Raw genomic sequence first — 27,013 nt, forward strand, 5'->3', positions numbered from 1 at the left:
ATAATTCCCCATAGCAGCTCCGAATGTAGAACTAATGCAAAACCGTACAAAATAAAAGGCATTATTAGTTTTGAATTTAGTCTGTAACTTTACAATGTGCTGATTTGAATATTGCAACTTTTCATAAAAAGTGGCAAAACAATACGTAGGAATCAGTAATGAAAACCTGTTCTAATTTGATGGTTTACTACTAAAACTATTTGATGGTTTACTACTAAAAGAAAAAAACTTCATAGATTGGTTTTGTTTGACAAATTCTGATTTCCTTTAAAAGAAATTCTCAGAGAAGATTCTCATTATCAATTAGCAATTTCTCTCCCAATCATCTGTAAAGGAGCAAGTGTAGCAGTCCACTAATTACTTTTTGTTTTATTAGCAAAGACAGAGAGTTGAGAACAAGTTGAATTTCTGTAATTAGCACTGGGCTAGAGAAAAACCAGAAAATAATGAAATGTTTTCAGAAGTGAATGCTTGGGTATGTCTGTCCCAACTCTTTTCTCTCTTTCACATTCATTTTCCTTAGGATTTTATGTCGACATGTTCAAACAGCACTTTGTTCCCTCTTTTGTTTCTGCATGTACTGCAAATTTCATCTCTGCAGAGAAGGGCCACTCCATTCAGTGCTGCATCCATTGAAGACTTTTCTCAGCGCGTGGCTCTGTGAGCAGTGGAGCTAATGATATCTGGCTTCCAGCAGCTCTGTGTCTCCTGGTTGGGTTCTCTGACGTCTAATAAGGTGTGACTGCCAATTAAAGCCTTTCCTGTGGCTGACACAGTGCTGTCCCATGCGGGTTCTCAGAGGTCTAATAAAGGTGAGCTCATAGTGTGCTTGTGCTTACAGTGAAGGAATGCAGCTACTCTCTCTCCTCTTCCTTTTCTGTTTCTCAAAATTTGTTAGAGTAATACACTCTCCATTCTGGCGAATTTCAGTGAAAATGGCCACAAAAAGCTCAAATCTGATAGAAGATACTCAAATGGATGTACAAATACCTATCAAGTTTCTTTGGAAATACAGTCTAAATACTGCTCTTTCTACAGGAGACTACCCTTATCTCAATCAAAGGACTTACATCTGAAAAGTGGTTTTGCCTTAAGTGGCATTTTTTTCTTAAAAATCTTGGTGGGTCTAAAGTACCATCCCTTGAATCTTGTCTCATATCATTTTGGTAACCTGATACTACATTCAGCAACCTATTCTTCCCTCATCAATTTTAATCATGAGAGAAGAATTAGGTCTAGCACCTCAACTTCTCTGTTTCATGGACAGCTTTCTACAGAAAGGTTTTGTTCTTCTACCCCTAAGGCCACAGCCTGTGTCAGAAACCTCACCAGTGTCCAGCTGGTGCCCAAGTGTGCCTGTTCCTGGGTTTAGCAGCCCTTGGAGCACTCTCTGCCTGGCACAGAGCAAAGCCTGCAGCCTGTGCTCCCTCCGTGTGCTGGGGGAAGGACAGGCAGGGGCAGAGGAAGGGTGGGCTCTTTGGGAGTCCAGGCAGGGGAAGCACAGCCTTGCTCTGCCACACCGATGGCACTTTGTGGCTGCCCGAGACTTGCAGCAATCCACCGACTTCATTCTCCTCATGCAGGACTGACACAAAGGACTCTTTGTCTGCATTCAAAATCATGGCTATTCATTGCAAGACAAAGTATTTTTTCCCTAATGATTATCAGTAGAAACTTAACCTGGAATTTCAAAACACAGGGCCAGCTCCCTCACTCCCCTGCTTTGCACTCCCATGATTTGAATGTCTTTTAGTTCTTCACTCTGCATTAAATGGCACGAATAGTAATTCCAGGCAGAGAATTTTTTGGCCTGATCTAATCCTCACTTAACTAAAGTATCAGAGTCTTCACTGACTTCAACAGACACTGACACGGACTGAAAAGAAGAGTAATGAAGTGCATGGAGAACCAGATCTCTACTTTGCAGTTCTGCAGCCTTAAAAAAATTATGGAGTTCCTTACAGGGTTTCACATTTGCACAAATACAATAAAAATACTGTCTCATAGATCAAGTCCCATGATTTTGTGATGGAAAAGCCTGTTTATTCACACACAAAGGGCCATCCTGCTGCTATAAAAATCTCTTAGCTAAATGCTTCAGTGAAAAGGCTGCTGAAGAAAAAATAATAATCAAATTGTCCTGAATCCCTTGCGACTTTTGTTCCAAAGAGGTACCAACAAGAAGGCTTGCTGAAAATATTAAAAATCCACAAGCAGTCTCACAAAAACCACTGTGTTTCATGTTGGAGGGAGAGTTTATCTTACAGAGGCAAAACTCATGGCTAATGCTTTCCTGTCATGGGCTGGCCCATTTCCAGAATGGTTTTGTTCCTCCTCAGATCCCCGAGATCCCACCCACAGGTGGTGCTGGGCAGGAGGGAAGGGCACAGGGCAGATCCAGCTCAGGGCAGCTCTGCCTGTGGTGGGGCCACACTCCCACCTTCCTCCCCTGCCTGAGAGATGAGGAGGGGCACAGGGCAAGGCCTGGAGGCAGCAGGTGCACGTGGGCTGGACACAACACGGTGAGGACAAGGGCACAGCACCCACAGAAACAGCCCTGCCAGGCACTGCATCCCAGCCAGGACAAGCGGGGGATGAGGGAGGATGAAGGTGGATCTGAAAAAGGGCTCAGGGCAAAGCCACAGGCTGTCCCACTGAGAAGCAGCATTCCATGAGTGGGTTTTAAATCATTGCTTACAGACATCCATGTCTGCAACAGAGGGCATGTGTGACCTCCATACTTTGGGAGAAAAGACATTTATTTGAGAAGGAATCCATATTCATTACATGAAAATGACCAATATTCCAGGTGAACAAAGTATTCCAAACCAGAATATAATGCTGAAAGGTTCTACCATGAAGCAAGTATACTTTAGAAAGCACCCCTTTGTTCTACCTCTTTTTTTTAGTTACATCTGCTAGAAATAATGACTACAGAATCTCTTTCAACAAAAGGTCATTTATGTCAATGGACAGAACACAGAGGATCAGATCACCTGCTGTAATTGCAAATTAATGCTCTACTGCTAATGCATTAACTACACAATATTGATCTACAATTGAATCATACAGGCTACTGTGAAGTGATTTTTACTTTAATATTTTTATGCTTTTATTGCTTTTTCCATAATGCATTTTCTCTTTCCCCTAGAATTTTCTATAATTGTTTCCCATTTTAATTTCCTGCAGCAAGATGACTTTAAAAAATGTATGTCTCTTTCAAAACCTTGCAAAAAATCTAACAAACCATCAGTGTAACATGGTAAATCACAAATGTTTTTGCAAAACATGCAAAAATTTTGGATATACATCTAATTTTGATAAATTGGGGATTTAAAAAAAGCTTACTTAAATTACAAATGAAAAACCTCAGACTCACTGGAAAATTGTAATAATGACATGTATCACAGAAAGGTGCTTTCTAGACATTTCTGGAGCTCCTGGTATACAATGAGTGCAGGATTATCTCCATATTAAAATTGTTGGTGTTTTTTTTTTTAAACTTTCATGCCTGTACTGAAAAGAGGTTGGTAGATTCAGGATGTTAAAAACCTATGGTTCTATGGAATCAGCTGAGGAATGACTGAAATGTTTCAGCATCTTTAAGGAGAAATTAAAGCCCAAGCGGGGTCTTTTTGCAAGTGTTTCTGAAGTTCATAAAATGGAAGAATGCTCTGTTGAACTGCTGTCTAAAATCTTCAGCCCAGCTAATACTGACCACAATAACCTAGTTTGTTTTCCATACCTGCTGCAAAATTCCTTACACCCAAACCTTTTTGTGAATAGTAAGATGTTATCCTCCATCTTCTAAAGGAGGGGATAGAACACAATTTGATTACTGAAACTCCCTCCCCACACTATTTCCTAATATACCTGCTTAATACCACTTGAGGTGGTTATGATATATAGCAAAATATGGCTTACCACCTGACTCCTGACATGCATTCCTGTGTACGATGATTTTGCAAATGGAAAATAAATCCCCATGTTTTAAAAACAAAAGCAATTGGAAAAAACAATGGAGAACTGATTGTAGGTGAAATATCTGAAGAGGAAAACCTGATCTTGCTTTTAATGGAAGAACATCTATTATTTATAAACCTATCCTCTAACAGATATGCTACATTGCAATTAAATCAACTCACAAAGCCTCCTTATTATCCTAGGCCACGAATGTCCTGCTGCCATGGCACAGAAGACACAGGACCTGTTGGGACACAAGGAAGGGAAGCCCAGTGGCCAAGCAAGTGCTGCTGTCCCAGGCTCTCAGGCTGGGCTCCATGGATACATCAGTACAGCCTGAGCTCCTCTGCAGCATGGGACCATGTGCAATGCTGGATGCTCTGGCAGCCCCTACCCTTCCCAAGCACTGCTGGCTAACAGGGTGCTGAGAGCAGGGACACAGCCCAGTTTTGGCACAGCTGAGCACAGAGGCTGTTCCATTACTGCCAAAGCCCAGGCTGCTTGCTTCCTGCCTCTGCATCAGTCACAAGGCATCCTTGTGGCTTTGGAAATGTGAAGTCAGCTCACAAAATGTGCAGTGGTGTGTCAGTCTGAGTGTCTCTTCAGAACCACCTCCAACAGCATCTAAAGCAGATTCTTTAGATAAGGCTATCACACACATATAGAATTCCCCCAGTACAGCCCCACCTTCTACCTGCTTAACTCAGGGACTTGCTATGCAGTGAATCCTAAATACTCAACCATGCAGTAGATCACTTTATTTGATGTTATCTACAAATTCTCTACTCACTCTGTATGTCAGTACTGAGAAAGCAGAAGCGAATATCAAAGCTGTAGGCAACAGAGGTTGTGGCTGCTGAAGGAGCAAGTTGGGCATTTGATACCAAGGACATGTGTGAGATTGGGATTCAGGGAAAAGAACATTAGCTGGCTATTTTTATGACCTTGTTTAGAAGGAAAACAATGGAAATGATCCTCATAATCCTAATTAGGGTCCAAAGACAACCTGTGAAGATGAGGCTTTTTCCATTACAATGTATCTCATCTGAGAAGAAAATACTTTGCAGTCTAGTCCCAGGAAGTGCATTTCTTTAATGACTTTCTATAGAGATTACTCATTTCCTTCTCCTTTCCATCTGTCCTTCCCATCGTGAGGTAAGGACTTATGGCCTGTATTCACAATCTAGCATGACACTTACTAAAGGCTTATTTTAAAATGGATGCAATTGAACTAGTTCAGATCCTTACCTACACAGCCACTTTAGAATCTATTTATCTGAGATTAAACTACTTCCCTACTTTAGTGAAGCAGAAATAAATCACTCAAATTGAGGATATTTTTGATTTAGAGGAGTTTAAAATCAGTTCTAGAGATGACTTAAGTTAAACTGGTAAAACCTAAGGACAAAATAAGAGTTTTTTCAGCATCTCTGAGAAAAATTTATTGAAAAGAGAAATTGTTCTGTACAGGGCAAAATATCTGTATAGATCCAAGTCATTTGTGGAAGCCAGTTTCAGAGAATTTGATTACTACTACAAAGAAAACAATAATTAATGTCTTGTAAATCAAATAGTCTTTCTGTCGAGCACTGACTGGGATGTCTGCATGAAATTATATTTCAGAATTTCCCATTACCACTGGGACAAACCAACAGGAAAAGAAAAGAAAAAAAAAAACCAAAACAGCTACACAATCTATATAAAATGGAAGTGCAAAAGGGACATTAAACTCCTTGATTTTTAGTCATCCAGAAACAGATACAGCAGCCATAGAACAGAAAATAATTTCATTCTATGTAGCTCAGATCATGTAACATTGCTGCAGACAGAGCCATTGAAAGTGCAGCTCTATTAGCAATAACAAATGAAATGCATCTAGAGCACTAAAAACAACCCTTGCCAATCCTAGGGGTTTTTTGTAGACAAATGCTGCCCTGCAATTTGCACCATTACTTAATATTTATATGGAAGAAGCTCTCAGACAAAAGGCCAATCTTATCTGCCCATGAAAAAGAAAATTTTGCATCACTTAAATACAACTGAAAAAAAATGAAATGGTATTAATAAATCCAAGGAACATATCAAGTCTATAAAAAAGGAACAGCCTTCTGCTTCAGCTCCCAGACATGCTAACTTTGATGTGCACTAAAAAAACCAAAATATTGAGCTGGCTTTTTTTTTTTTTTTTTTTTTTTGGGAAAAAAACAAAAAAAAGAATCACTCAAATTGAGGATATTTTTGATTTAGAGGAGTTTAAAATCAGTTCTAGAGATGACTTAAGTTAAACTGGTAAAACCTAAGGACAAAATAAGAGTTTTTTCAGCATCTCTGAGAAAAAATTATTGAAAAGAGAAATTGTTCTGTACAAGGCAAAATATCTGTATAGATCCAAGTGATTTGTGGAAGCCAGTTTCAGAGAATTTGATTACTACTACAAAGAAAACAATAATTAATGTCTTGTAAATCAAATAGTCTTTCTGTCGAGCACTGACTGGGATGTCTGCATGAAATTATATTTCAGAATTTCCCATTACCACTGGGACAAACCAACAGGAAAAGAAAAGAAAAAAAAAAACCAAAACAGCTACACAATCTATATAAAATGGAAGTGCAAAAGGGACATTAAACTCCTTGATTTTTAGTCATCCAGAAACAGATACAGCAGCCATAGAACAGAAAATAATTTCATTCTATGTAGCTCAGATCATGTAACATTGCTGCAGACAGAGCCATTGAAAGTGCAGCTCTATTAGCAATAACAAATGAAATGCATCTAGAGCACTAAAAACAACCCTTGCCAATCCTAGGGGTTTTTTGTAGACAAATGCTGCCCTGCAATTTGCACCATTACTTAATATTTATATGGAAGAAGCTCTCAGACAAAAGGCCAATCTTATCTGCCCATGAAAAAGAAAATTTTGCATCACTTAAATACAACTGAAAAAAAATGAAATGGTATTAATAAATCCAAGGAACATATCAAGTCTATAAAAAAGGAACAGCCTTCTGCTTCAGCTCCCAGACATGCTAACTTTGATGTGCACTAAAAAAACCAACCAAACCAAAATATTGAGCTGGCTTCTTTTTTTTTTTTTTTTTTTTTGGTGAAACAGCAAACAAATGACTAATCACAGCAGTCACTGTAGCTGTGTAAAAAGGATGGTCACACTGAATCTAATTTCAATGTCAAAGTGAATTGTGGGAATGAAACCACTCTAGTCATCCCATGGAGTGACACAAAGCCGATATTCACAGGATCCACAGCTGCTGTTGTCTATGGTGGGACCCACAGATAAAGGGGATGAACATCTACCAGAATGTAACAATATACAATGGAACAATGTCACATAAAGACCACCTGCTCCTCAGCCAGTCTAACATGTATGCTGCAATGGTGCCCTGACATGCCTGGCAGAGAGGCAAGGGGCTGATTTTTCAGCCAATTTCCTGGTGCCTGTAATATGAGGCCACCAAGGCTTCCTTCCATGACAGGGACTAACCAACCATGCCAGTGTGGCCAGCAGCTCAAACCAACCCTCAGGCAATGCAAACAGCCTGACTGATGAACACAGCTGACACCTCACTCCAGGGCAAGGACAGCACTTCATGCAGTGGGTGCATGAACCTCCTGTTCCAATGAACATCCCTAAGGGACACAGATGACTGCATAAACAAAAGTTATTTTAAACTGGCTCCCTGCGAGACCAGCGTAGTGCTCTTTGGAAGCCCTCTCACCTTGAGAAGGCTCTTTGCAGAAAAGAAAAACTGAGAATACAGGAAGAACAGACAGGTCAAGCTAAACTCTGTGTCAACTCTGTTTGTAAGACAAGGGAGAGAGATGTTTAAATTTTAAATCACTTAAACCAGAGGTGAAATAAGTACTAACAAACTTATGGTTAGCCTTTTCCCAGATTGGTATTGGAACAGCCAAAGTTTTCTTCTGGCAACTCCTCCTCCACTTCCATGTGAAATGAATGTCTCTTAGCAAGCAGCATGAAGTGAAAAACATGCAAATTATTTTCAGTGGTAGAAACTCCACACTATCTAAATGTTTGGAAGGAAGACACATGATGATCTTATCACAGTTACTCGAACATTACCATTTTAAAGAAAGAAGCGGTACCTGTAAGACAGAAGCCCCACTGTGCAGAAACTGAAGCCCGGTCTCAGCAGAATCGATGCCTCCAGTTGCCAAGATGGGAAATCCCGGGAGAGCACGGGCGATGGCGGACACCGCGCGGAGGGCGATGGGCCGGATAGCATTTCCTGCAGAAAGCCAGACACAGGGTCAGCAACACCCCAGCCTGCCCTGATGGAACTTGCACATCCCTCATGGTACAGCGACATCAGCAACTAACATCTAACTCTGAGGTGCAGAGGATATATTCATTTATAAACTGACACCAAGCGGGTTGCAAGCGGTATCAACACTTGTACAGCAATTTATGCATCCGGCTGGAATACAGAAAATGGCAAAAACATTTGGATAAACAATGCAAAGTTAGCTTGACCATTTTGGCTGTTGCTCAAAACAAAGACTAGCAATGTCTGAAACAGAAAGCAATACTTTACCATACAGTACACTGTAGATAAAGAGATTTATGTTTCTACATAAAGAATCAGGTTAATTTTTTGAACCTAAATACTGTCCAACTAAGAGCAAACATCTCAATTATTTATGTTCAACTAAAAATTGTTGAAAAGTGCCATTTCACTGCACTTGACATTTAGTATTTTGTTTCCCCTTCTGCATGTCTGTAGATTAAGAAAATTCTTTAAGTAAGCCCCCTCTAACAATTAATATGATAGTCAAATTCTCAAAAGAATAAAGTATATTAATTTATGGCACTATCTCCAAAACTGGAGATCATATTTCAAATGGTACATAGAGGTTGAGTCAGACAACTCCCTGCTATATTTAGAGGATTATGATTAAACTCTTAATACACTGTGTCTGCAATGCATCTGTTTTGACTACATTCTACTGATGGTATGCAAGTATTAAAAATATTCCTAGAGATGCTGTTCATTAAATGATGGACAGCATAGATAGATGACACTTCCAATTATTTTTTAGGCTAGTTGGGGTTTCTGTAGATAACTCGCACATTATTAAAATTTCTACTTAATTTAGAGAAGCTTTAGGATAACTTGATGCCATCGCAGGGCAACAGTAGTGTAAGAGAGGACACATCACTCCCACAGGACCTGTATGGCTGCGGCTGTCAGGCAGTTTTCTTCCCTCATCAGTACTACATGAGGTAACAGCAACTAAACTTTATGCACATGAAAGGGACAGCCTAACCCAACATGCACTATTCATATGTTTTCAGGAAAACTAGAGTCTGACAGATAAAAATGTGAAATCTCACCAAAACTGCTTTAAAGAATCTAAGATCCCAACAGAACAGATCACAGAAATGATCTGGAGCTGAGCAGAAACTTTCCCTAGGACACTAGGGATTATTTCCCATTGTTTGGGCTAGATGGATTGTAATGTGTTTGAAAGGAATGGAACAATTCTTCAAAAGAATATGACTGCTAAGTGTCCAAACAGCAAATATTATGACATAATTAATGGTCCAGTCTTAGAGATATGCTTGAGGAAAGAAAAAATGGAAACCATGCTGCTTGCTCTGACAGATTTACAAATAAAGTCTTTTGGAAGGTGTACAGACCAAAACACACACTACACAGCCAAAACCACTGAAAGCAATCTCATAAAAAACAGTAGTTCAGGAAATTCTTCAAATATTCAGTTTTTGAAATGGAAGCTAGAAGTAACCATCAGACTTGCTACATTGCTTTCAGGCTAACTCAGCTCCAGAACCTGAGTGTGATGAGGTAGCTGTTTTTTAGAAAGGTGAATGAATACAGACACTGGTAACTCTGAAATCACACGGCTACGGGGAAATTTCTTCCCAATCTGCTTTGAGGCATGAAGGTTTATATACTTCTAAGAGTTTGCTTTCAATGGGTTTTAAAGGCTTGTAGACCCTTGGCCTTAAAGATATTTTGTAGCAAAGAGTTCTACAAGAAAATATTTCCAGAATATAATTAGCCCCCTTCTCACTTAAATGACTGTTTCTGTACAGTGGTCAGTTCAGGAAAGGACAAAATGACAGTTTCTTTAAGGTTTCAGCACAATAGGTAATCAGAAAGGCTTTCATCCAGCTCAAAGAAATCAAGCATGTGATTCAATGAAGTCTAACAGAATTAGCAATGAGACTTAGAATTTATTATGGAACATAGGTACTTCTTAGTACTAGCTGAATTTGATATTCATAATATGAGTTATTACTTACTTTGGTGATTAGTAAATTAGTGATAAATTGGTATGATTGCAAAAGTATTCCATTCATTTATAATTCACCCAAATGAATTTAAAAACATTTCAGAAGTGCTTCTGATGAGAGTAAATAAATGGATGTAATGACAATCAGAGGGATCACTAAGGTCTCACCATTTATCTGAGCATTTTTTTAATTAGTCTACTCATATGGAACAAGCACAACATAAGCTGAAGCCATTCTCCCTTACATTTTTTCATCAACAGTTCAGAAGCTTCCCCCTCTGTAACAAAAGCTGCTGGGCTGGAATACAATGTGATTTGCTTGTGATAGAGATCCTACTGCCTAATGAAATGGCGAAACAACCTACCAGATTAAAGAAAAAAACCAATGGAAACAATAGAAACAATAGTCATGCCAAGCTATTAAAAAAGAAGGCAAAAAAAAAAAAAGGAAATGAACACTCAGTTTGACTAACAATCTCTATTTTCCTGCATTTTCATACAAGTACATAGGAAGCTAATAAATTCCATTATAGAGATTTGTGGAGAAGGAGTTTTTAAAAAGGTTGAAATAAAGGAGATTTAATGCCAACTTTTAAAAGATCTGTAAGTAGTAGTGGGAATTTGCAGAACATTTTCTGATAAATCCAATGGTATTTAAGAAGCTGAGATCCAAATCCAGCATGCATTTGAAAGACAGCTCACATACTAAAAGATAAGCATCTACCACATACTTTGACACGTTGGGATCTGTAATTCCACTAGTTAAGCACCCGTAGCTGAGGAAACTGCTGATATGGTACTCTCCTGATAGAAGTGCTACAGCTGCTACCAGATGCTAGATGTGGCTATCATTTACCTTGCTGTAAAATAATGAGATTTAATAAACAAAGTCCATTTATCAAGACCTCAGGCAGGCGAGTGAGATATAAAAATGAAAGACAGAAAAATACCTCATGGAGATGACATGCTACTCTATGTTGAAAGCTACTCTTTCAGGTCTCATTAATTATGGAACAATTGTTTGCTATTATGGAAAGACATAAACAATGAAATAATTTTAAGGAAGTCCCTGATCTTTTTCTTACCTTAAAACAAAGAGCTTTGGCTTTCTCTATTATTTTATTTATTAAAAGTGAGTCTTTTCAGACTATCAGTGAAGGAAATCCAATAGTGAAAACACAACATGAGGGAGAAGCAGAACATATATCAAGCAAATCTCTCTCCCTCATCAGCACAGGTAGGCAGATTTGCTATTGTCCACTGAGGATAGCAGGCTGATGACAAACTGATGAAAGATAATATACCTGCTTATTTGTTTGTTTTTCCTTAGGAAGTAAAACACCCTTTGCCAATGCCAGAAGACATATGTTTTATTATGACTTCATAAGTACTAGGAGTCCTGAGAGGACTTGATCCTGTCAAACACCAAACATATTTACTAGATTGAGGCTTGAGAACCAAATTTTCTTCAAGAAGCCTGGTGTTAAGTTTCAAGCAACCCAGTAGCTTTGGGAATTCCTTGCAGAAACAATTCAGATCTCCTGATCCCAGTGATCCACCAACGGGAGAAAAATAATCTCAGACATCTTGAATACTGGGGTACATTCTCACTTGCATTATATTGGACCAATTTGACAGCCAACAGAGTAAACTCAGACTGGTACTACTGAGACTGAATCTTGCAACAGTCTCAGCGGTCTTTATCAAACTCTCTATGAACAAGAGAAACATATTTTAAAGGAAAGCAAACGCTCATATCTTTGGATAGTATATCAACCCAAACCAAATATTTGTTTCTATGGATACTAGATGGAATAAAAATGAATTTGGGTCAATTCTCCCCACTCTGTGCATTTTCAAGTGCAATTATTTTTTAACTTGAATTATATTATATTATAAATTTGAGATTTAAACCACTGAGCCTGAATATTACAAAGAAGCAGCTGATACATAATTTTTACTAGTAAGTCACCACTAAAGTCTGTGCTTCGAAAAAATGTAAGCCCCCAAATCTAAGCAACATCACCTTTCCTCCCTCTGTAGATACCTTCTTGGAAGAAAACTGACATGGTTATGTCCCAGACTGTTAAAATTAATCATGCTAATGAAAAAAGAACCCAATGAAAACGAATAACAAATGTGGATGAAAAGCATTATACAAGGAAAATGGTCTGGAAAAGTTCAGGCATCGTAGATATCAATCCAATGCTTTGGGAAGTAAGCAGGTAAGAAAGTTTGGAGATCAGGAAAAAAACCCAGAAAACATAATTCTTTGTTAAGACATTTTCTGCATAGTGTATATGCTGCCTAATACTGGCAATCAAAGTACTTTACATAATCTGCATTTGCAAACAGTCCAGGGAAACTTGCCGGTTACACACAAACCATTTGCATCACATTCCTTCCGACTGCAATTACTCTGCTCGTTCTTTCTTTCTGCCACCTGTAGGTGGCCACCATAAGCTACACTTATCAAATAACTCATTAGCAGGGTTTTCAATACTGTCATATCCAGATAATTAGCAATTTATTTAAATAACCAATTTCTGTGGAAATAATTGCCATGGAATGCCCTGAACCTACTTTTTATAAACTATAATAAAAGTGTTAAGATAATCCCTGACATTTGCAAATGCCATTAGTTCACCTTTCCTTTTGATAGTGCTATGGCATTATGTTTAAACAATTACCTGATAACGCGGCAGTTTAATGAAACAGTGTAGCAGACACATCCTTCAAAATGACCAGAGAATGCATTTATATGCAGAAGAAAACCCAGTGAACAGACATGTTTAGAGAGAAAGACTATCCACAGTTGTTATGAGAACTGCAAATGGGACACACAATATTTAGCGACTAAAAAATACAGGAAGTTCCCAGAAAGCAGGAGCAGGATGGACCTTGCCACAGCTTAAATATTGCACAGCCCAGCACTTCTGAAGATCCAGAGATGACTCTTCTCACTGCTCCCTTACTGTTTCCCTGCCTGGTCAGCCCTTCAGTCCATTATTACTCATTAATAGCCATTTGCCAAAATCACTAACAATAATGCACTATTTACTCAGGCCCTGGCTATTTCCAACTGAAAATTTTAGTTATTCATGTACCAATGGAGAATTCAAGGGAATGGTCCTATCTCTACATCAGTCAGCCTACACCATCAAAGTAATGGCTACTCAGTGTCTCATGTTGTTCAAAAGCTGTAATGGGCAATGCACCAACTCTACCAAATCAATGGCAAAGGTTCTGCTGACGACAGAGAAGTCAGGACTTTGTCACAAGACTTTAGAATAAAGTTAATGATTCTGCAGATTTGAAAGAACTTCTATCTAACTCTGCTATAGCAGGCTCTTGATATCATATCAACTGACAGGATTTTTGTCAGCATATCATGACTATCTGGACACACTGATAGTGTGTCAATAGTTCTTCTGATAACTGCTGACCCTTCCTCTTAATTTCAAAGCTTACATCAGATGAGATTCTGTTTCTGATACATACAGAATTGAACCCAACCTCTGAATGGAACAAAAAGAGACAATAATTTTTCTTCACATTTCCTTTAAAAAAAAATGTACTCAAACAGAAAAAAACCCCTTGAACTTCCATAATCACAGAGAAAAATCAGTGTCCTTTTAGGATTTAATTTTACCATTTTTAAATTAATACATATGATTATTTATGCTCTTTCAGCTAAAAATTCATAAAATCACCAGAGTTCTCATTCAATAAATGTTTAGTACTCATCAGAGAATTCTCTCAATTAAAAAAAAGGCTAGAATCAGAGAAAGAGAGAGGGGAAAATTAAATTTTTCTTATCTGTAAATATTATTTATCCATGGAGACTTGGGGGAATTTTCACTCATATCAAACTTCAGTAGGAAAAACCAAGAGGACAGATACAAATTGTTTTGTGAATGCTGCAAGAAGTGGTTACACATTTCCTAACAAAGCCATTCTCTCACTGAAAACTACAGATTCACAAAAAGTCAATACTTCTGGTCGTCAGCATGAAATCTAGCAAAGCATTTTCTGTTGCAATTCATCACACGTTCATTATTTAATTCCACTCATGGTTTTTACTTAGGTTTGACTTGGAGCTGGAAATTGTCTGGCAGAATGCTTTCCATGTTCTTTGGCTGGCTCAGGAAGCCCTCTCTTTGCCTGGCTCTTGCTGCCCAGCAGGACCTGGAGCCCGAGTCAGCTGCTCCAGTGTGGTGGGCTGGTGCTGCTGCAGGAGCTCTGGCACCTTCTCACTGCAACCCTTCCCTTGCCAGGACAAACCCAGAGAGTGCCAGTGCAAATCAATAAAACAAATAACGATACAACAGCAATGAAAAGGTAAAAAAGCAGTGCTAATAGCCAGGGTAAGCTCCTGACACAATACAAGGAAAAGGACACATGAACAGGACCAGCATAGGAGCCAGTGAACAGCCCATTTAGAAATTATTGCCCAGTTACCAGACAAGATCACTGTAGCCATCTCAAAGGGACAAATGAGCTCCTGCTGAATTCTTCTCCTTAAAAGATGTGAGTAGTTCACTTTATCATGGGGTAGGTCTTGCTGCCCTTTTATTCCAATGCAGAGACTGACATTTAACCTGAAGTGTGGTAGAAACGGTTCTGGCTGTTTACAGATTTGTTCAAAGGCAGCCTTGCCTCTGTCAGCCTCGGCAGTGCTACCTTTGTTTGAGCTGGTTTTAACCTCCATAACAACCACCACGGTCAACACGACCCTGGAACCAGGAGGTGTGTGTATGCCCACATGTCTGTGCCAGTGCTTTAGCACATACATAATTCTAACTGCAAAAAGGCAATTTAGTACAAGTAAGGACACACTGGAGGAGATGTGACTGCCTGCTGAGCAGGGAATTGAGGTTCCTACACTGTATTTAAAAAACCAAAATTACTGAAAAATGAGGTACAACAACTTTTCAGGCCATTTACAAAACCTGACTCATACCTTGTGCTGTTTCATAGCCACTTGCCTAAGAAGTCCATCACAGAAAGGGATGCAGAACTTCAGAACTACAGCAAACCAAAGAAACCAGGCCTACATAACTAGAAAACTCAGATAAAGTATTTCTTTCTTGCTTTACATAACTCAAGTTAATCATTGTCCTATTTTGAGGTTTATCTATTTGATTGTCTATCCCTCTATTTTATCAATCTTATCCAGATAGAGATGAGACAGATGTCTCAACATTGCTGTTATGTAGTAATAAACAATTTTATGTACCAATATATTTAGATCTATTTATAGAAACATAGATATAGTAAAAATACGTCACAAATACAAATTTTTGTGAAACAAAAGACTTAATTTGAGTAGAAAGCACTATATTTGCCTGTGCACTAGTGTCTACATACACATCTACCATGTTATTATTACATATCCATATAATCTGTGTGAGTATATATATACATGCACACTCAGTAGACGTATTTCCATATTCACATATACATAAAACAGTGGATGACACGTCCCCTGATAAAACCTGTTATTTCAACACTTCAAGTGAAAAGTGTTAAAATAAATGGCTCATCACATACAATGTGTTAAAATAAATGTTTATTTCAACACTATGTGTATCATAGCCATTTATTTCAACACTTCCCATTTCTCAAGACTCACACAACCAAGAGTAGGAGAACTGATAGCTATACCTAAGGTAGCTGAAGCACACAGCCCCTACTCTGCTTGCCATAGGATGAGTAGGAAGTTACTTGACACTTTTTTTCCTCCCAGCAATAAATGGAAACTACCTACCTTGACTGTTCGTGGGGATCTGCATGTGCCTGTAAGCTGGTGGGCTGTGTCATCATTTGGAAAGAAGTGCCATGCCAGAGTCTTCTGGGATATTTGGGAAACAGGCTACTGCTACCACGATAGGGTTGGGAAAAGAAGCAAAGCATGGGGGCTTTTGAGAATTTCACTTTGCTCTTTCTGACTCTGACACAAAAGCATCTGGGCAGACAAAGATTTATGTGATCTAGAGCAAAACCTAGAGCTGTTCATACCAAGGGCTGGATGGGACGTGAGTGTTGCAGGACCAGCTATAATCTGGTCATCAAATTATGAGTTAGAGAACATCTGGGTTTTCGCTCTACCTACAAAAAACAGTTTATTGGGAGGATTCTTTACCTCAAGACTTGCCTTATTAATTTTAATACAGAACCTGAGGGGTCTTTGGAGCAGCAGTCTTCCATCTTTAGGTGGTTTCCAAAGCACAAATATAGTCACGGGGGGCTTTGAGCCTTTAGGTTAGTGTCAGCAGCTGAACTTGCTCCTACAAGCTGAACTCAGATGTTACATTATAGGCCAGTGTTGGCTGGCATCAGTTTCTTTCTCTGCTTTATTTTGGGAGGAAAGCACAAGAAGTTCCCATTTTCTGGTAGCTCCCACTGGAGCCAGAGGGCACTATGCCTTTATACATCTGTCTCTAAGGGGCAGAGGCAGGATGAGGATGAAGAATTGTAAATAAAGCACAAAATATGCACACAATCTCCACAGACTTTGAGCTCTCTCTGAGCAATATTTACCACTAACTTGCCTGTAATGTTTTCTTACAGCTTTCCTCCTTTGAAAAACTTTAAAAGCATGATTAAAGATTTTGTAGGCCGTAGCAAGACTGTGTGGCTTTAAGAAGATAAACACTTGGAGGAGCATTCTCTTTTCTTTTTCTTGTACTTTTTCTTCTCTGAAATTGCAGATCTGTTGGTCAGAATGGACAGAGCAAACCCACAAAACAAACTAATGAAAGGTCAGTGAAGGCTTTGCAACCAGCATGCCCTATCAGAAGACTGTTTTGCAGCCAGACAATGAAAAACTGAGACCACAGTTTCATCAGCTCACAAATAAATTCACTGTCTTGAGCCAAGTCACTTCACAGTGTTAGTTGCCTATATTCAAACATGTCTCTTCCTGTAAAATTATTTCCCCCTGCCATATCACTTTTGTCAGATAAAACACTACAACCATTTTGTAGTAGAGTAGTCTACAATGCAATTAAAGTTTTCCAGAAAAAACCCACAATGTTTTCAGCCTTTCACTTTCTTCAGATGTGATTAGTTCCAGAAAGAGCAGGTATCATCACTCCTTTGTAGGCACTGCAGGTTATAAGATTAGTCCTCAGAGGTTGGCAACACATAATAAAAGTGCTTTATTCATAAACATCAATCAGTTTCAAGAATGGCAGCTGCTCACAGAATGGAAATATTCAGCTAATAACTACTGCAGACATTAAAACACCGTATGACAGATATGTAGTGCTTATTACACAAGAACACATTCTTATAATTATACTTTCATAATGAGGTATACAAGTTTGCAAATATTTAGTTCTTTACACCTTGATTTATTTTTTTTTTAGGGCAGATACTAAAAAAATACTCATACCCCAGAGAGTGGATGGGCAGTGGAACAGGCTCTCCAGGGCAGTGGTCACAGCACCAGCCTGACAGAGCTCAAGAAGCATTTGGAAAATACCCTTGGCCATATGGTGTGACTCTTGGGGATGGTGCTGAGCAGAGCTATGAGCTGGACTCAAGGATCCTTGAGGGTCTCTTCCAACTCAGCATATTCTGTGATGTTTTAAAAAAATGACATCTACAGAACACCACTTAGTTTTCCATGAATGAAAAAGACTCTCCCTCCAACAGAGAGGTGATACCTTGGATTTAGTTGAGGCCTTAGATGTGCATGAATGACAATTTTAAATTTTGTTTTCTTCTTCTTCTTTTTTATAACCTTCACATTTATAGGAGATTTCATTCAATTTCTTTAGCTGAGAATGTACTGAAAGTTGAAGAGACAGCGGTGTAATGGAAAGCAAAATAATTGCTTGTCCATGCTGTGTAAACTATTTGTGGAATAAAGGAAGCCCAAACCCTATTTGGAGAGGCCTTTACTAGCTCTGGATGTATCACTGAAGGCTGGTAATTAAAACATGGTTATATCAGTCCTGCTTGCGACCAGCCACACAACTCAGTCCTGATTTCAAGAAGAAATTATACACCCATATCATAATTCTGCTTTCTGCATTAATAAAAAATAACAGCATTAATAGGCCTAAATATTCATTTGTTTGATGTATTCAGAGCAACAGAAGGGCGTGCAAGGGAATTTAGTGTATTGCTCTGTCAGATCACTTTAATTATCCAATGAGGGTAGCTCAGAGGGTGTGTAAGGGACTTAATTGATGTACTTACTCATCCCCTCAGCTTCCACTGAAGAAAAATGGTAGCAACACAACTCCTAAACTGCATTTGTTGGTCTTCAGTGATCAAAGTAAAAGCCAATTAACAGAAAGCCAGGGGCCCACAAAGCGTTTGTTGATTTAAAAATACTGATCAGAACACACACTGCTACTGTTAAACACACACCAGCAGTATCTGGCACTTACACAGTGCTTTCTAGGAGAGGATGTCCAAATGCTATACAAAAGTATATTTTTATCTTCCAGAATAAAAAGACTACATGGGGAGGCCCGTGGAAATGGAGGAAATGTGTGTAAAGAAAGCAATTCCACCTGAGCAGAAGAGGCAGCATTTGGTCCTCCTGGTCACAAATCCCTTGTCCCAGAATGTCCCCTTACCCTTTTCTCTAAAATTGTTTGTAATTTAAAGGGTAACATTTCAGAAGTATGCTTTGTAAATCAACTCAAGCTGTCTCCTCTCAGAAGTAAACTACATACTAATGTGCCAAACACCTTATTCTGTGTGTTTTCATGGATGAAGTGTTATGCCCTTCACACCACTGCCTCAAGCATGGAAATACAGGGGTTCACATAAGCATAAAGGATTGTAGTTGACTGTTGCTGTCACCCATAAAGGAATTATTTTCTCCATCCTTCCTGTCTTTCTCTAACCTAAAAGAAAACATGGACAATTCACTTTGGGGAGAGTATCTTTGGGAAAACTGTATTGCTTCTGTGTTTTTCTTGATTATGTACAATTCTTAGAATTCTGAAGGCTATTTTAGGCAAGCAATGTACATACCAAAATGAAGATATTTGCATGAGCTATCACTGACACAACACTGTGTAAGGCAAACTCAAAGAGGAAGACTCACAAAAGCATAAATGTTCTGTGTGCAACTCTAACACATCTGTTCAGCACTGGAAAGCCTGCATTTAAGTCCAAAGCACTAGAAAGCCGAGACAAGTGCATTTTTGGAATCAAAACAAATGATGGTAATTTAAGAAAATACTATGAAGCACGCAAAGGCTGTACAATGCCATATGTTGCACAATGTATCTGGTAATCAATTTAATGCATATGCCAAGTTTACTAGAAGCCCAAATTGGCTTAAGTTCTTTACTCAGAAATTCAAAAAGTAAACTAAAAGCATTACAAACATGGTGCTCTTAGAATTAGTAAAAAAGTGGATTTTTCTTTTTACCTAAAGAACACACAAAAAATTAATCTCTTAAATTACCTCCCATAATGAATACACATCCAAACTTCACTTTTGATCAATAGCTTTCATAGACCCACAGTTTTAGGACATGGTTTGTTCTACAGTTTAAAAGATTAATGTGATTTTAAAATTATTTTATGCTCAATGTTTATTTCTGGCTTGTAGGTTTGAAATCATGTAGGTTTTATGCTGTCATTTGTGATTCTATACACAATACACTACTGAACATGTCATCAAACACAGATGTATAACCAACCTTGCAAGTAGTGGGGTCTTAAATCAAATATGAATCCACCATTACAGTATTAAAAATACAGCAGAAATCCCTAATTCAAGTGGACAGTATCACCTATAAAGCCAAAATAAATGGTGTAGGATAATAGTTTCCAGACTTGGGTCACAGTGTCAATGCAGAGACTTGAGCTGTGTTAACTGACCAAGCTTGATCTTGCTTGCCAGAGCATGCTTGTCAATATTTAGCTCCCAGAGAGTATGTCATGAATCTTTACAAAAACTAGCATAAATACAAAATACTATAGCAGCTACTGTGATCCTTTTTCTAACACTGAGATTAAGTTGCTGAAATTTCTTTTGAGCTTTTTAAACCAGAAGATGTGTGTCATATACCTACTGTAACAAGAATGTGAGAAACAGCATTAAGGGATTGCAATGTTGTTATTAGGACTTTTAAAATACATAAAACGACCAGATGCTTACATTAACTGATTGGAAGATATTTGAATGCCAAGCTTAAAAATATCACTTTCTCCTGTAACATCAGATTAGAAAATGGACAGGGATAAAACAGCATACACCTGCATTTTCAAAAAGAGAAATCTAAGCTGCACCAGTAAACCCTGCATCATTTACTTGACTAACCACTAGAAATTCACCACAAAATGTAGGTGCACACTGCCTTAGGCATTTGACAGCAGTACATATACTAATATGTAAGGAATATACTAACCTCAAATTTCTGCTGCATCAGTGGAGCGAGAAAGGAAGCCACCTGTGAGAATGCCTGACTCCTCACAGGGATGAGGGGGAAGCCCAGCAGTCTCTAGTGAAGTGCCTGATGCTTAGGGGATAACCCTCAGCTGTAGCTGGTTAGCACCTCTGCTTCCATCTGCTGTCTTCTCCGAGCTTGGCCCCTCTGGGACAGCCCCAGGGGAGTCTGGGACACAGAGACACCTGGCAGTGGCACAGCTCAGGAGGGCAGTGCAGGCAGCACAGGCAGGAGAGAGCACCACTGCTGCCTGCCTTCTGTGCTAGCCTTTGGCTCAGTGTATCTCATTTATGAGAAACAGAAAGAAATAGCAAAGGACAGTGGAGACAGCCCTGGAAAAGCTCAAGTTTGCAAAAGAGACAGAGTCACATTTTTTTTAGGACCTTTTTACACTATCTGACCCCAACAGTAAGCTGGGGATGTTCTCAGAGCTGTAAAATATTAAGCCTGAAAGGAAAGAAAAATAAACACATCAGAAAGAAATCTTTGTGCCAGCCCCACGTAGAAGGGATCTCCACACTAAAACTCCCCACAACAAGATGGAGCAAGACTTCTCTACATCTGGCAGGGTTTACCTCCATTCTGAACACCTGTCAAGAACTGATCATCCAAAGTGTTTTTATAAACAACAAAGATGCAAACAACTTCTCCATTACACCAATAAATCAGAATGTACCACACAGACTTTTCCTAGTATTTCTTGACAAAGCAAGGTGCCACGAGATCTTCCTTGGAAGTCTGAATTCTTCAAATCCCACCTTGAGTAGGTTCTGAAGAAACGTCTCCTTTTATACATAAAAAAGGAACAGATTCTTATGAGCATTGTTTGGCAGTACCTTCTCTGCAATTGCACAAAATCTACCAGTGCCTAGAATAGAAAGATTTCTGAGTATTCACTACTGAAAGCTAAGCAGCTCTTGAGTGGGCATGTTTCCAAAAATTGGTGAAAACACTGCCAATTCTGGAGCACTCAAAGGTGAGCAACTGGCATGGCCTTAACAGCATAAGCAGAGCAATAGCTGACAGCAGCAAGATAAGCTCTGCCCAGTGAAAATCTGGACTGGTCACCACACACTCTTGGAAACCAACAGGTCGCTCAGTGGGGTCATGAAATGTTTGAGAATGGACAGACACTACTGTAACACAGTTAGCTGTGTCTTCACTGACATGCCTGCTTGCAAAAACCACACAGCTTTCCTCTCATTTTGAGCTGCCTGTAACAAAGTTCTTCAGCACAGCATCAGCCTTACCTCAGTACCACACATTCTACAGGCAGACCTCATGCCATTAAAAACACCCTTTCTATGTATTTGAAATGGATTTGTCATTCTGGAACAGTGGGACACTGGGCTCAACAGTTCTCCCTCAGATCTTACTTAACCCAAATAACTGTGGCTCTGTCCCTGACTACGAGTGTCTTCTGGGATTTAAATGGAACTTAGGGAAGATGGTTATATGGTACTTGTTAATAGGAAAGACAACTTCAATTACCCAGCAATGCAGAAACTGCAAATTGATCATAAATTGAAAAGCTGAACTTCTACAGCAGGTTCCCTAGAAGATTTTGTTTGTATATCCTGTGTGTGAGCAGGACATTTATACAGCTCATTGTATACAATGAGGTGCTTGCATGAAAAGGCACATTAAAATGCAGATTCCCTAGCTGACTACTGTATATTAGATGCATTCTTTTGAAAGGTTAAAAAAAATGTTCTGATGGTGTTGAAATACATTTATAAATGCTTCTGGTAATCATTGGCTATGGATGAAGTGATGTCTAGTGAAATACAAATCCAGAATCTACCCAGTAAAACAAATCTGCTCTATTTTGTCTTCTGTATTTTACGTGTGAAATTGGCATTAGGATTTATTCCTTATTCAAGTAGGATACTAGAAAATACATAATGTTAGCAGGACTTAGGTGAATAAAGATGTATTCCCTGGTGAGTTCATAATAAATCATAGCTAACCAGTGGTAGAACTTTTCAAAGCTACATGGAAGCAGGACATCAGCACTAATGAGGCAAGTGCATCCTTCTGATGCTGACTGGTGTAAACAAATGCCTTGCATTTAAACTTGTTCCAAGGATAATTTCTTTTTTTTTTTTCCTAAACCCCTGTATCTGATTGTCAAAATATCCTTAAACAGGATTACTCCCAGCAAGCACACCTCCATGCAACTGTGAAACCTTCTCTTCACCCATTTCCAAAACACGTCAATCAAGCACTTTGTAAGGGGTGGGAATGGTGAGAGCCTCAACATGCTCACAGAGATGCATAAGCTGCTGAGGCTGCTGATCCAGAGGGAGGAGCTCACACACAATAGAGAGGTTGGGGTGCTTTGGCAGCAGTGGTAGGATCCCCACAGTGACGGGGGAAGACAGTAGTCAGTCAGCCTATTCTGCAAGCACAGCTGTCCCACAGAGAGAAGGAAAAACAGGCCAGTAAATGTTAAATAAGAAGGCTGCTCCAGGCTAGTAAATGTTAAATAAGAAGCCCCTTTTCTAATTATTTTTAGCTCTTATTTTGATTTTGATCTGTAAATATGATGCTGGTTTTTTTCATAAATGCAAAAATGTGTTTATTATCCACATGAGAATATGCCCTCCACAGAATAAAGATGGGATCTAGACAGACAATATATGCCACTTGGTGACTAGAGCAAATCAATATGCAAAGTAATACTGAAAAAAATGAACATGCTTCAGACACAGCAGGTCAAACTCAGGGGTTTTAACCTCTGCTGATACAATTGTTACTCAGAATTGTTTACAAATTCTACCAGATTCTTGATTTGGTTTTGGTTTTGTTTTTTTTTTTTTGAGGGGGGAGATGATAATTAGAGCTTCTCCTCTGAGTGACAGGTACAGTTTATAATTTCCACAGAAGGCACTTGTCTCATTGATCACTCTTAAGCACCACCTCTACCACAAGCCCTGCTGTTGATTCAAGTATGGAATCAGCAGGAAAGATGATTATGGTTTCTGCACCGTCAGCAACACGGAGCTTGGAACATCAACATGAAATCACATGAATTGGGTCCCTCTTTCCTCTGTGAGGTCTTTCCTCTGCCTTCTACACTGAAGCTTCCTAAACTCCCATAACAAGTATATAGGTTTTAATCCATCATATACTAACACTGCAACAAATCTTTGTAGTCCTACAAACCTACTTGAGCACTGCCACCTGGAGCCATCTTCTTTGTGCTCCAGTCCATGACCACACACCTACCCACTTCTCCTGGAATGACAGAATGTACATGTGCATCACCTGCACACAGAGAGGAGAGCTTGGCCCAACCCTAATTTAGTGATCACCACAGAAAGGTCAGCAGCCAAGCAACCGTTCCAACCAGTCACAATCTACACTATAATGATTTTCTCTTATTGTTCTCATATTAAGTCTGAGAAGAATGTATGATTTTATAGGAATTGCTTTCTGACACATGCCTTTGATTGCCATGAGCTAGACTCGATAGCTTAGCAGTTATCTGTTTATAAAAAATTCCAATCAACTGTGAAATGAATTATTTCAACTGTACATATTCTAGATGAGCTCTGATATAAACAGTAAATCCAGAGTGTTCAACAGCAGCAGTTTAGAGATTAACCTAATTACAGGCTATTAAACCAAGAGAATGTAGCCAATTGCATTTCTAGCAGCCTGCACAGAACACCAACAGTTAATAATGATTTGATGGTTTTCTAGGACTTTGGAACAAATACTTGGCTTTTAGTCTGAGAGCAATGCTGGACATTCCTGTCTGATGCTTGGGGGATTCAGCCAACTAACAGATACATTTGGTGAAGAATCTCATTCTAGTCATGCCCTCCCTTCCTAATTTCCCTTTTCACTGTTTTGTCGTCTTTGCCTGTTCCTCAGGGAACAGAGTGATTGATAGCCTAATCCAATGACTGTATTACAGCTGCCTCAACTTGGACTCTTTTCCTTATCATTAGCAGTTAGCCTATGGTTAAATTCACAGCTCACTGCTTGGTACAGCCCCTGAGATTTAAGGGTCTGGCCTTTAGAAAATATTTAACATAAAATTGAAATCTTGACATACTGAGAATTCAGTTCTCTGCAAGGCTTCTTTAATTAATCCAATGTACTGTACCATTGTTCTATATGAAGCTCTGACATGGTGAACTGTTACTGAAGCTCACAGAGATGTGTAATTCTAAATTAAACACTCACTTACATGTACCTACACTGCATTTGTTTCCCAAGAACATGTGCATGAATGTGAAAATTTAAATCCAATCTCTAACAATAATAAACCACAAACCAATTACACTCTAGGAGTAAAGACTCTTCATTCATTTCAAGCTCAGAATGAGCTTTCTTTCAAAGTAAGAGGAGGAGAAAACACAGCTTTGTTCAAATGCTGTGTGTAAAGACTCCTCCTTCATTCTTTCTCCAGGACTCATTTAATCTTTTGGTGAATGAAATCAATTACGATCATTTTTAATCAACTACAAATGGCACCTGTGCTAAAAGTGCAAAGCGTTTTCTTTGTGGGAACGAAATTGGCTAGAAAATATTAAAAATGGAAAAAATATGCTTTGTTCTCTGACCTTATCTAGAGAATAATACTTATTTTTAAATAGCTATAGGAAGGATGTAGACCTTGATCTATGCTGTAAACCTTTGCCCTACTTCCAGTCAGTCGATGAGCTGCAAGCCTCTATGAAAATGGCAGCTGAGTCCCAGATGAAAAATTATGCATCTCATAAACTGCTATTCTGCTGAAATGTCAAGCTATGGCAGGGCTGTACCTCAAATTCAGCACTTGGCATTTTCCTTCTGTCTGCTTTGTTGCCATGAAGCAAACATGAACAGTGAGGATTTGTGTAGGGCAGGTAGCAGGCGAGCTCCCTGTCAAAAATCTATTATTAGGGCTCTGATCTCTCCTGCACAGACCAGTGATGGCAGTACACTAAGAGAAATCAGACTGCTGCAAGGACACGACAGAAAACAGAGGACTCTTTGTGAATCCTGACATAATATATGCAAATAAGGGCTTTTAATGGCTGAGCTACATTGAACAGGAATAATAAAACAAAATTAAAATTGTACCATGGCATATATTTGTTTTTTACCCCTTTTCACACTGTTTTATAAATATATGTTAATGTAAATAGTCTTTAACTCTTGGTAAATATTTATACTAAACAGGAGTGCCTATGCATACATACATTTTGTTTTGTTTCCAGTGATGGGCAGCTTTTCATTCATTTCTATTGACCAAAATCCACACTGCACTGTCACTGACAGATCTGTGATGAGTAAAGTGAATGCTCTTAGTTGTTTTTTTTTCACTTTTCTTTTAATGATGTGTCATTGAATTAAAATTAAAAGGCAGCCTTTATTATTATAACTTCAACTTTTTCTCTTTCAATAGAATTCATACATTTCAGATTAGAATATATGACTCTATTAATAAAGTCAATATACATTTTAATTTAATAACTCCTGAAAAGCATTCCCTTAAATGTCACAATTGCTCTTGGACAGTGTTTTTCTGTAAAAACAGACAGCTCCACTAACTCCAGAAAGTAACTAAAATTAACTGTCTCTGCTGCTTTCCAATAATTACACATTCCTGTGTTTAATTACTGAATCCACCACCTAGATATCCTCCTTCTGATATCCCTTGTGGGCAGCTATGAAGTTATAACACACAGCTTCCTGAATCTCTCTTTTTCTGGAAAACAAACACACGTACTTGCACATGCTGTACAATAAATTTGTGCAAATAATGCCAAAGTACTACAGCATATAATAAATGGAGAAAGCAATAACAGCAGACAGACATGAGGTATTTGAACTGCTACTGTAAAATACTGCAATATTTCTGAAACAAAGCATTAAAGGAAAACATAGTGAGTGCACCATAGAGAGATTTGCTTTTAACCTAAGTTTTTGCTAAGTCCAGTGTATGGTTTTATAAATTTATTCCCTAAGGATTTGGCTTCCAGACAAAAACAAAGAAACAAACAGATGACAAAGAACAAAAAAACATGGAAATTTAAACAGAAGCTCTGCTCTATTTTGCCTGCAATAGATATCCCATTGTGCTGCAATGTGATGTGTTTTATAAAACACATCTGGAATATGGAAACACAGTATGAAAGCTCATGGAAAAAAACTTTTAAAAAAAAATTTTAAAATACATTTCAAAGAAAGAAATCATAGGGAAGTGTGCAGCTGCTGACAGTATATTAACATTTCTCAGAAACCTGGCAACTTTTTCTGGTATCTATAAAATACCAGAACAAACATTTTCAAAATAATTTATACTTACACAAACTAAAACATCTCTTTC

The 27,013-nt window shown here is 38.6% G+C and overlaps 1 protein-coding gene across 2 annotated transcripts in view; it reads right to left on the reverse strand.

Moving 5' to 3' along the window:
- DPYD (dihydropyrimidine dehydrogenase) overlaps positions 1-27,013 on the reverse strand; it is a 348,037-nt gene that overhangs the window by 56,966 nt on the left and 264,058 nt on the right. For both annotated transcript variants that reach the window (XM_039718169.1, XM_039718162.1), the window contains exon 19: positions 8,087-8,229. In XM_039718169.1, the coding sequence (XP_039574103.1) occupies positions 8,087-8,229 (143 nt within the window). The remainder of the gene's footprint in view (positions 1-8,086; positions 8,230-27,013) is intronic.

This window comes from Passer montanus, unplaced genomic scaffold (genome assembly GCF_014805655.1).
Source record: "Passer montanus isolate IOZ18808 unplaced genomic scaffold, ASM1480565v1 scaffold103, whole genome shotgun sequence".
NCBI lineage: Eukaryota > Metazoa > Chordata > Aves > Passeriformes > Passeridae > Passer > Passer montanus.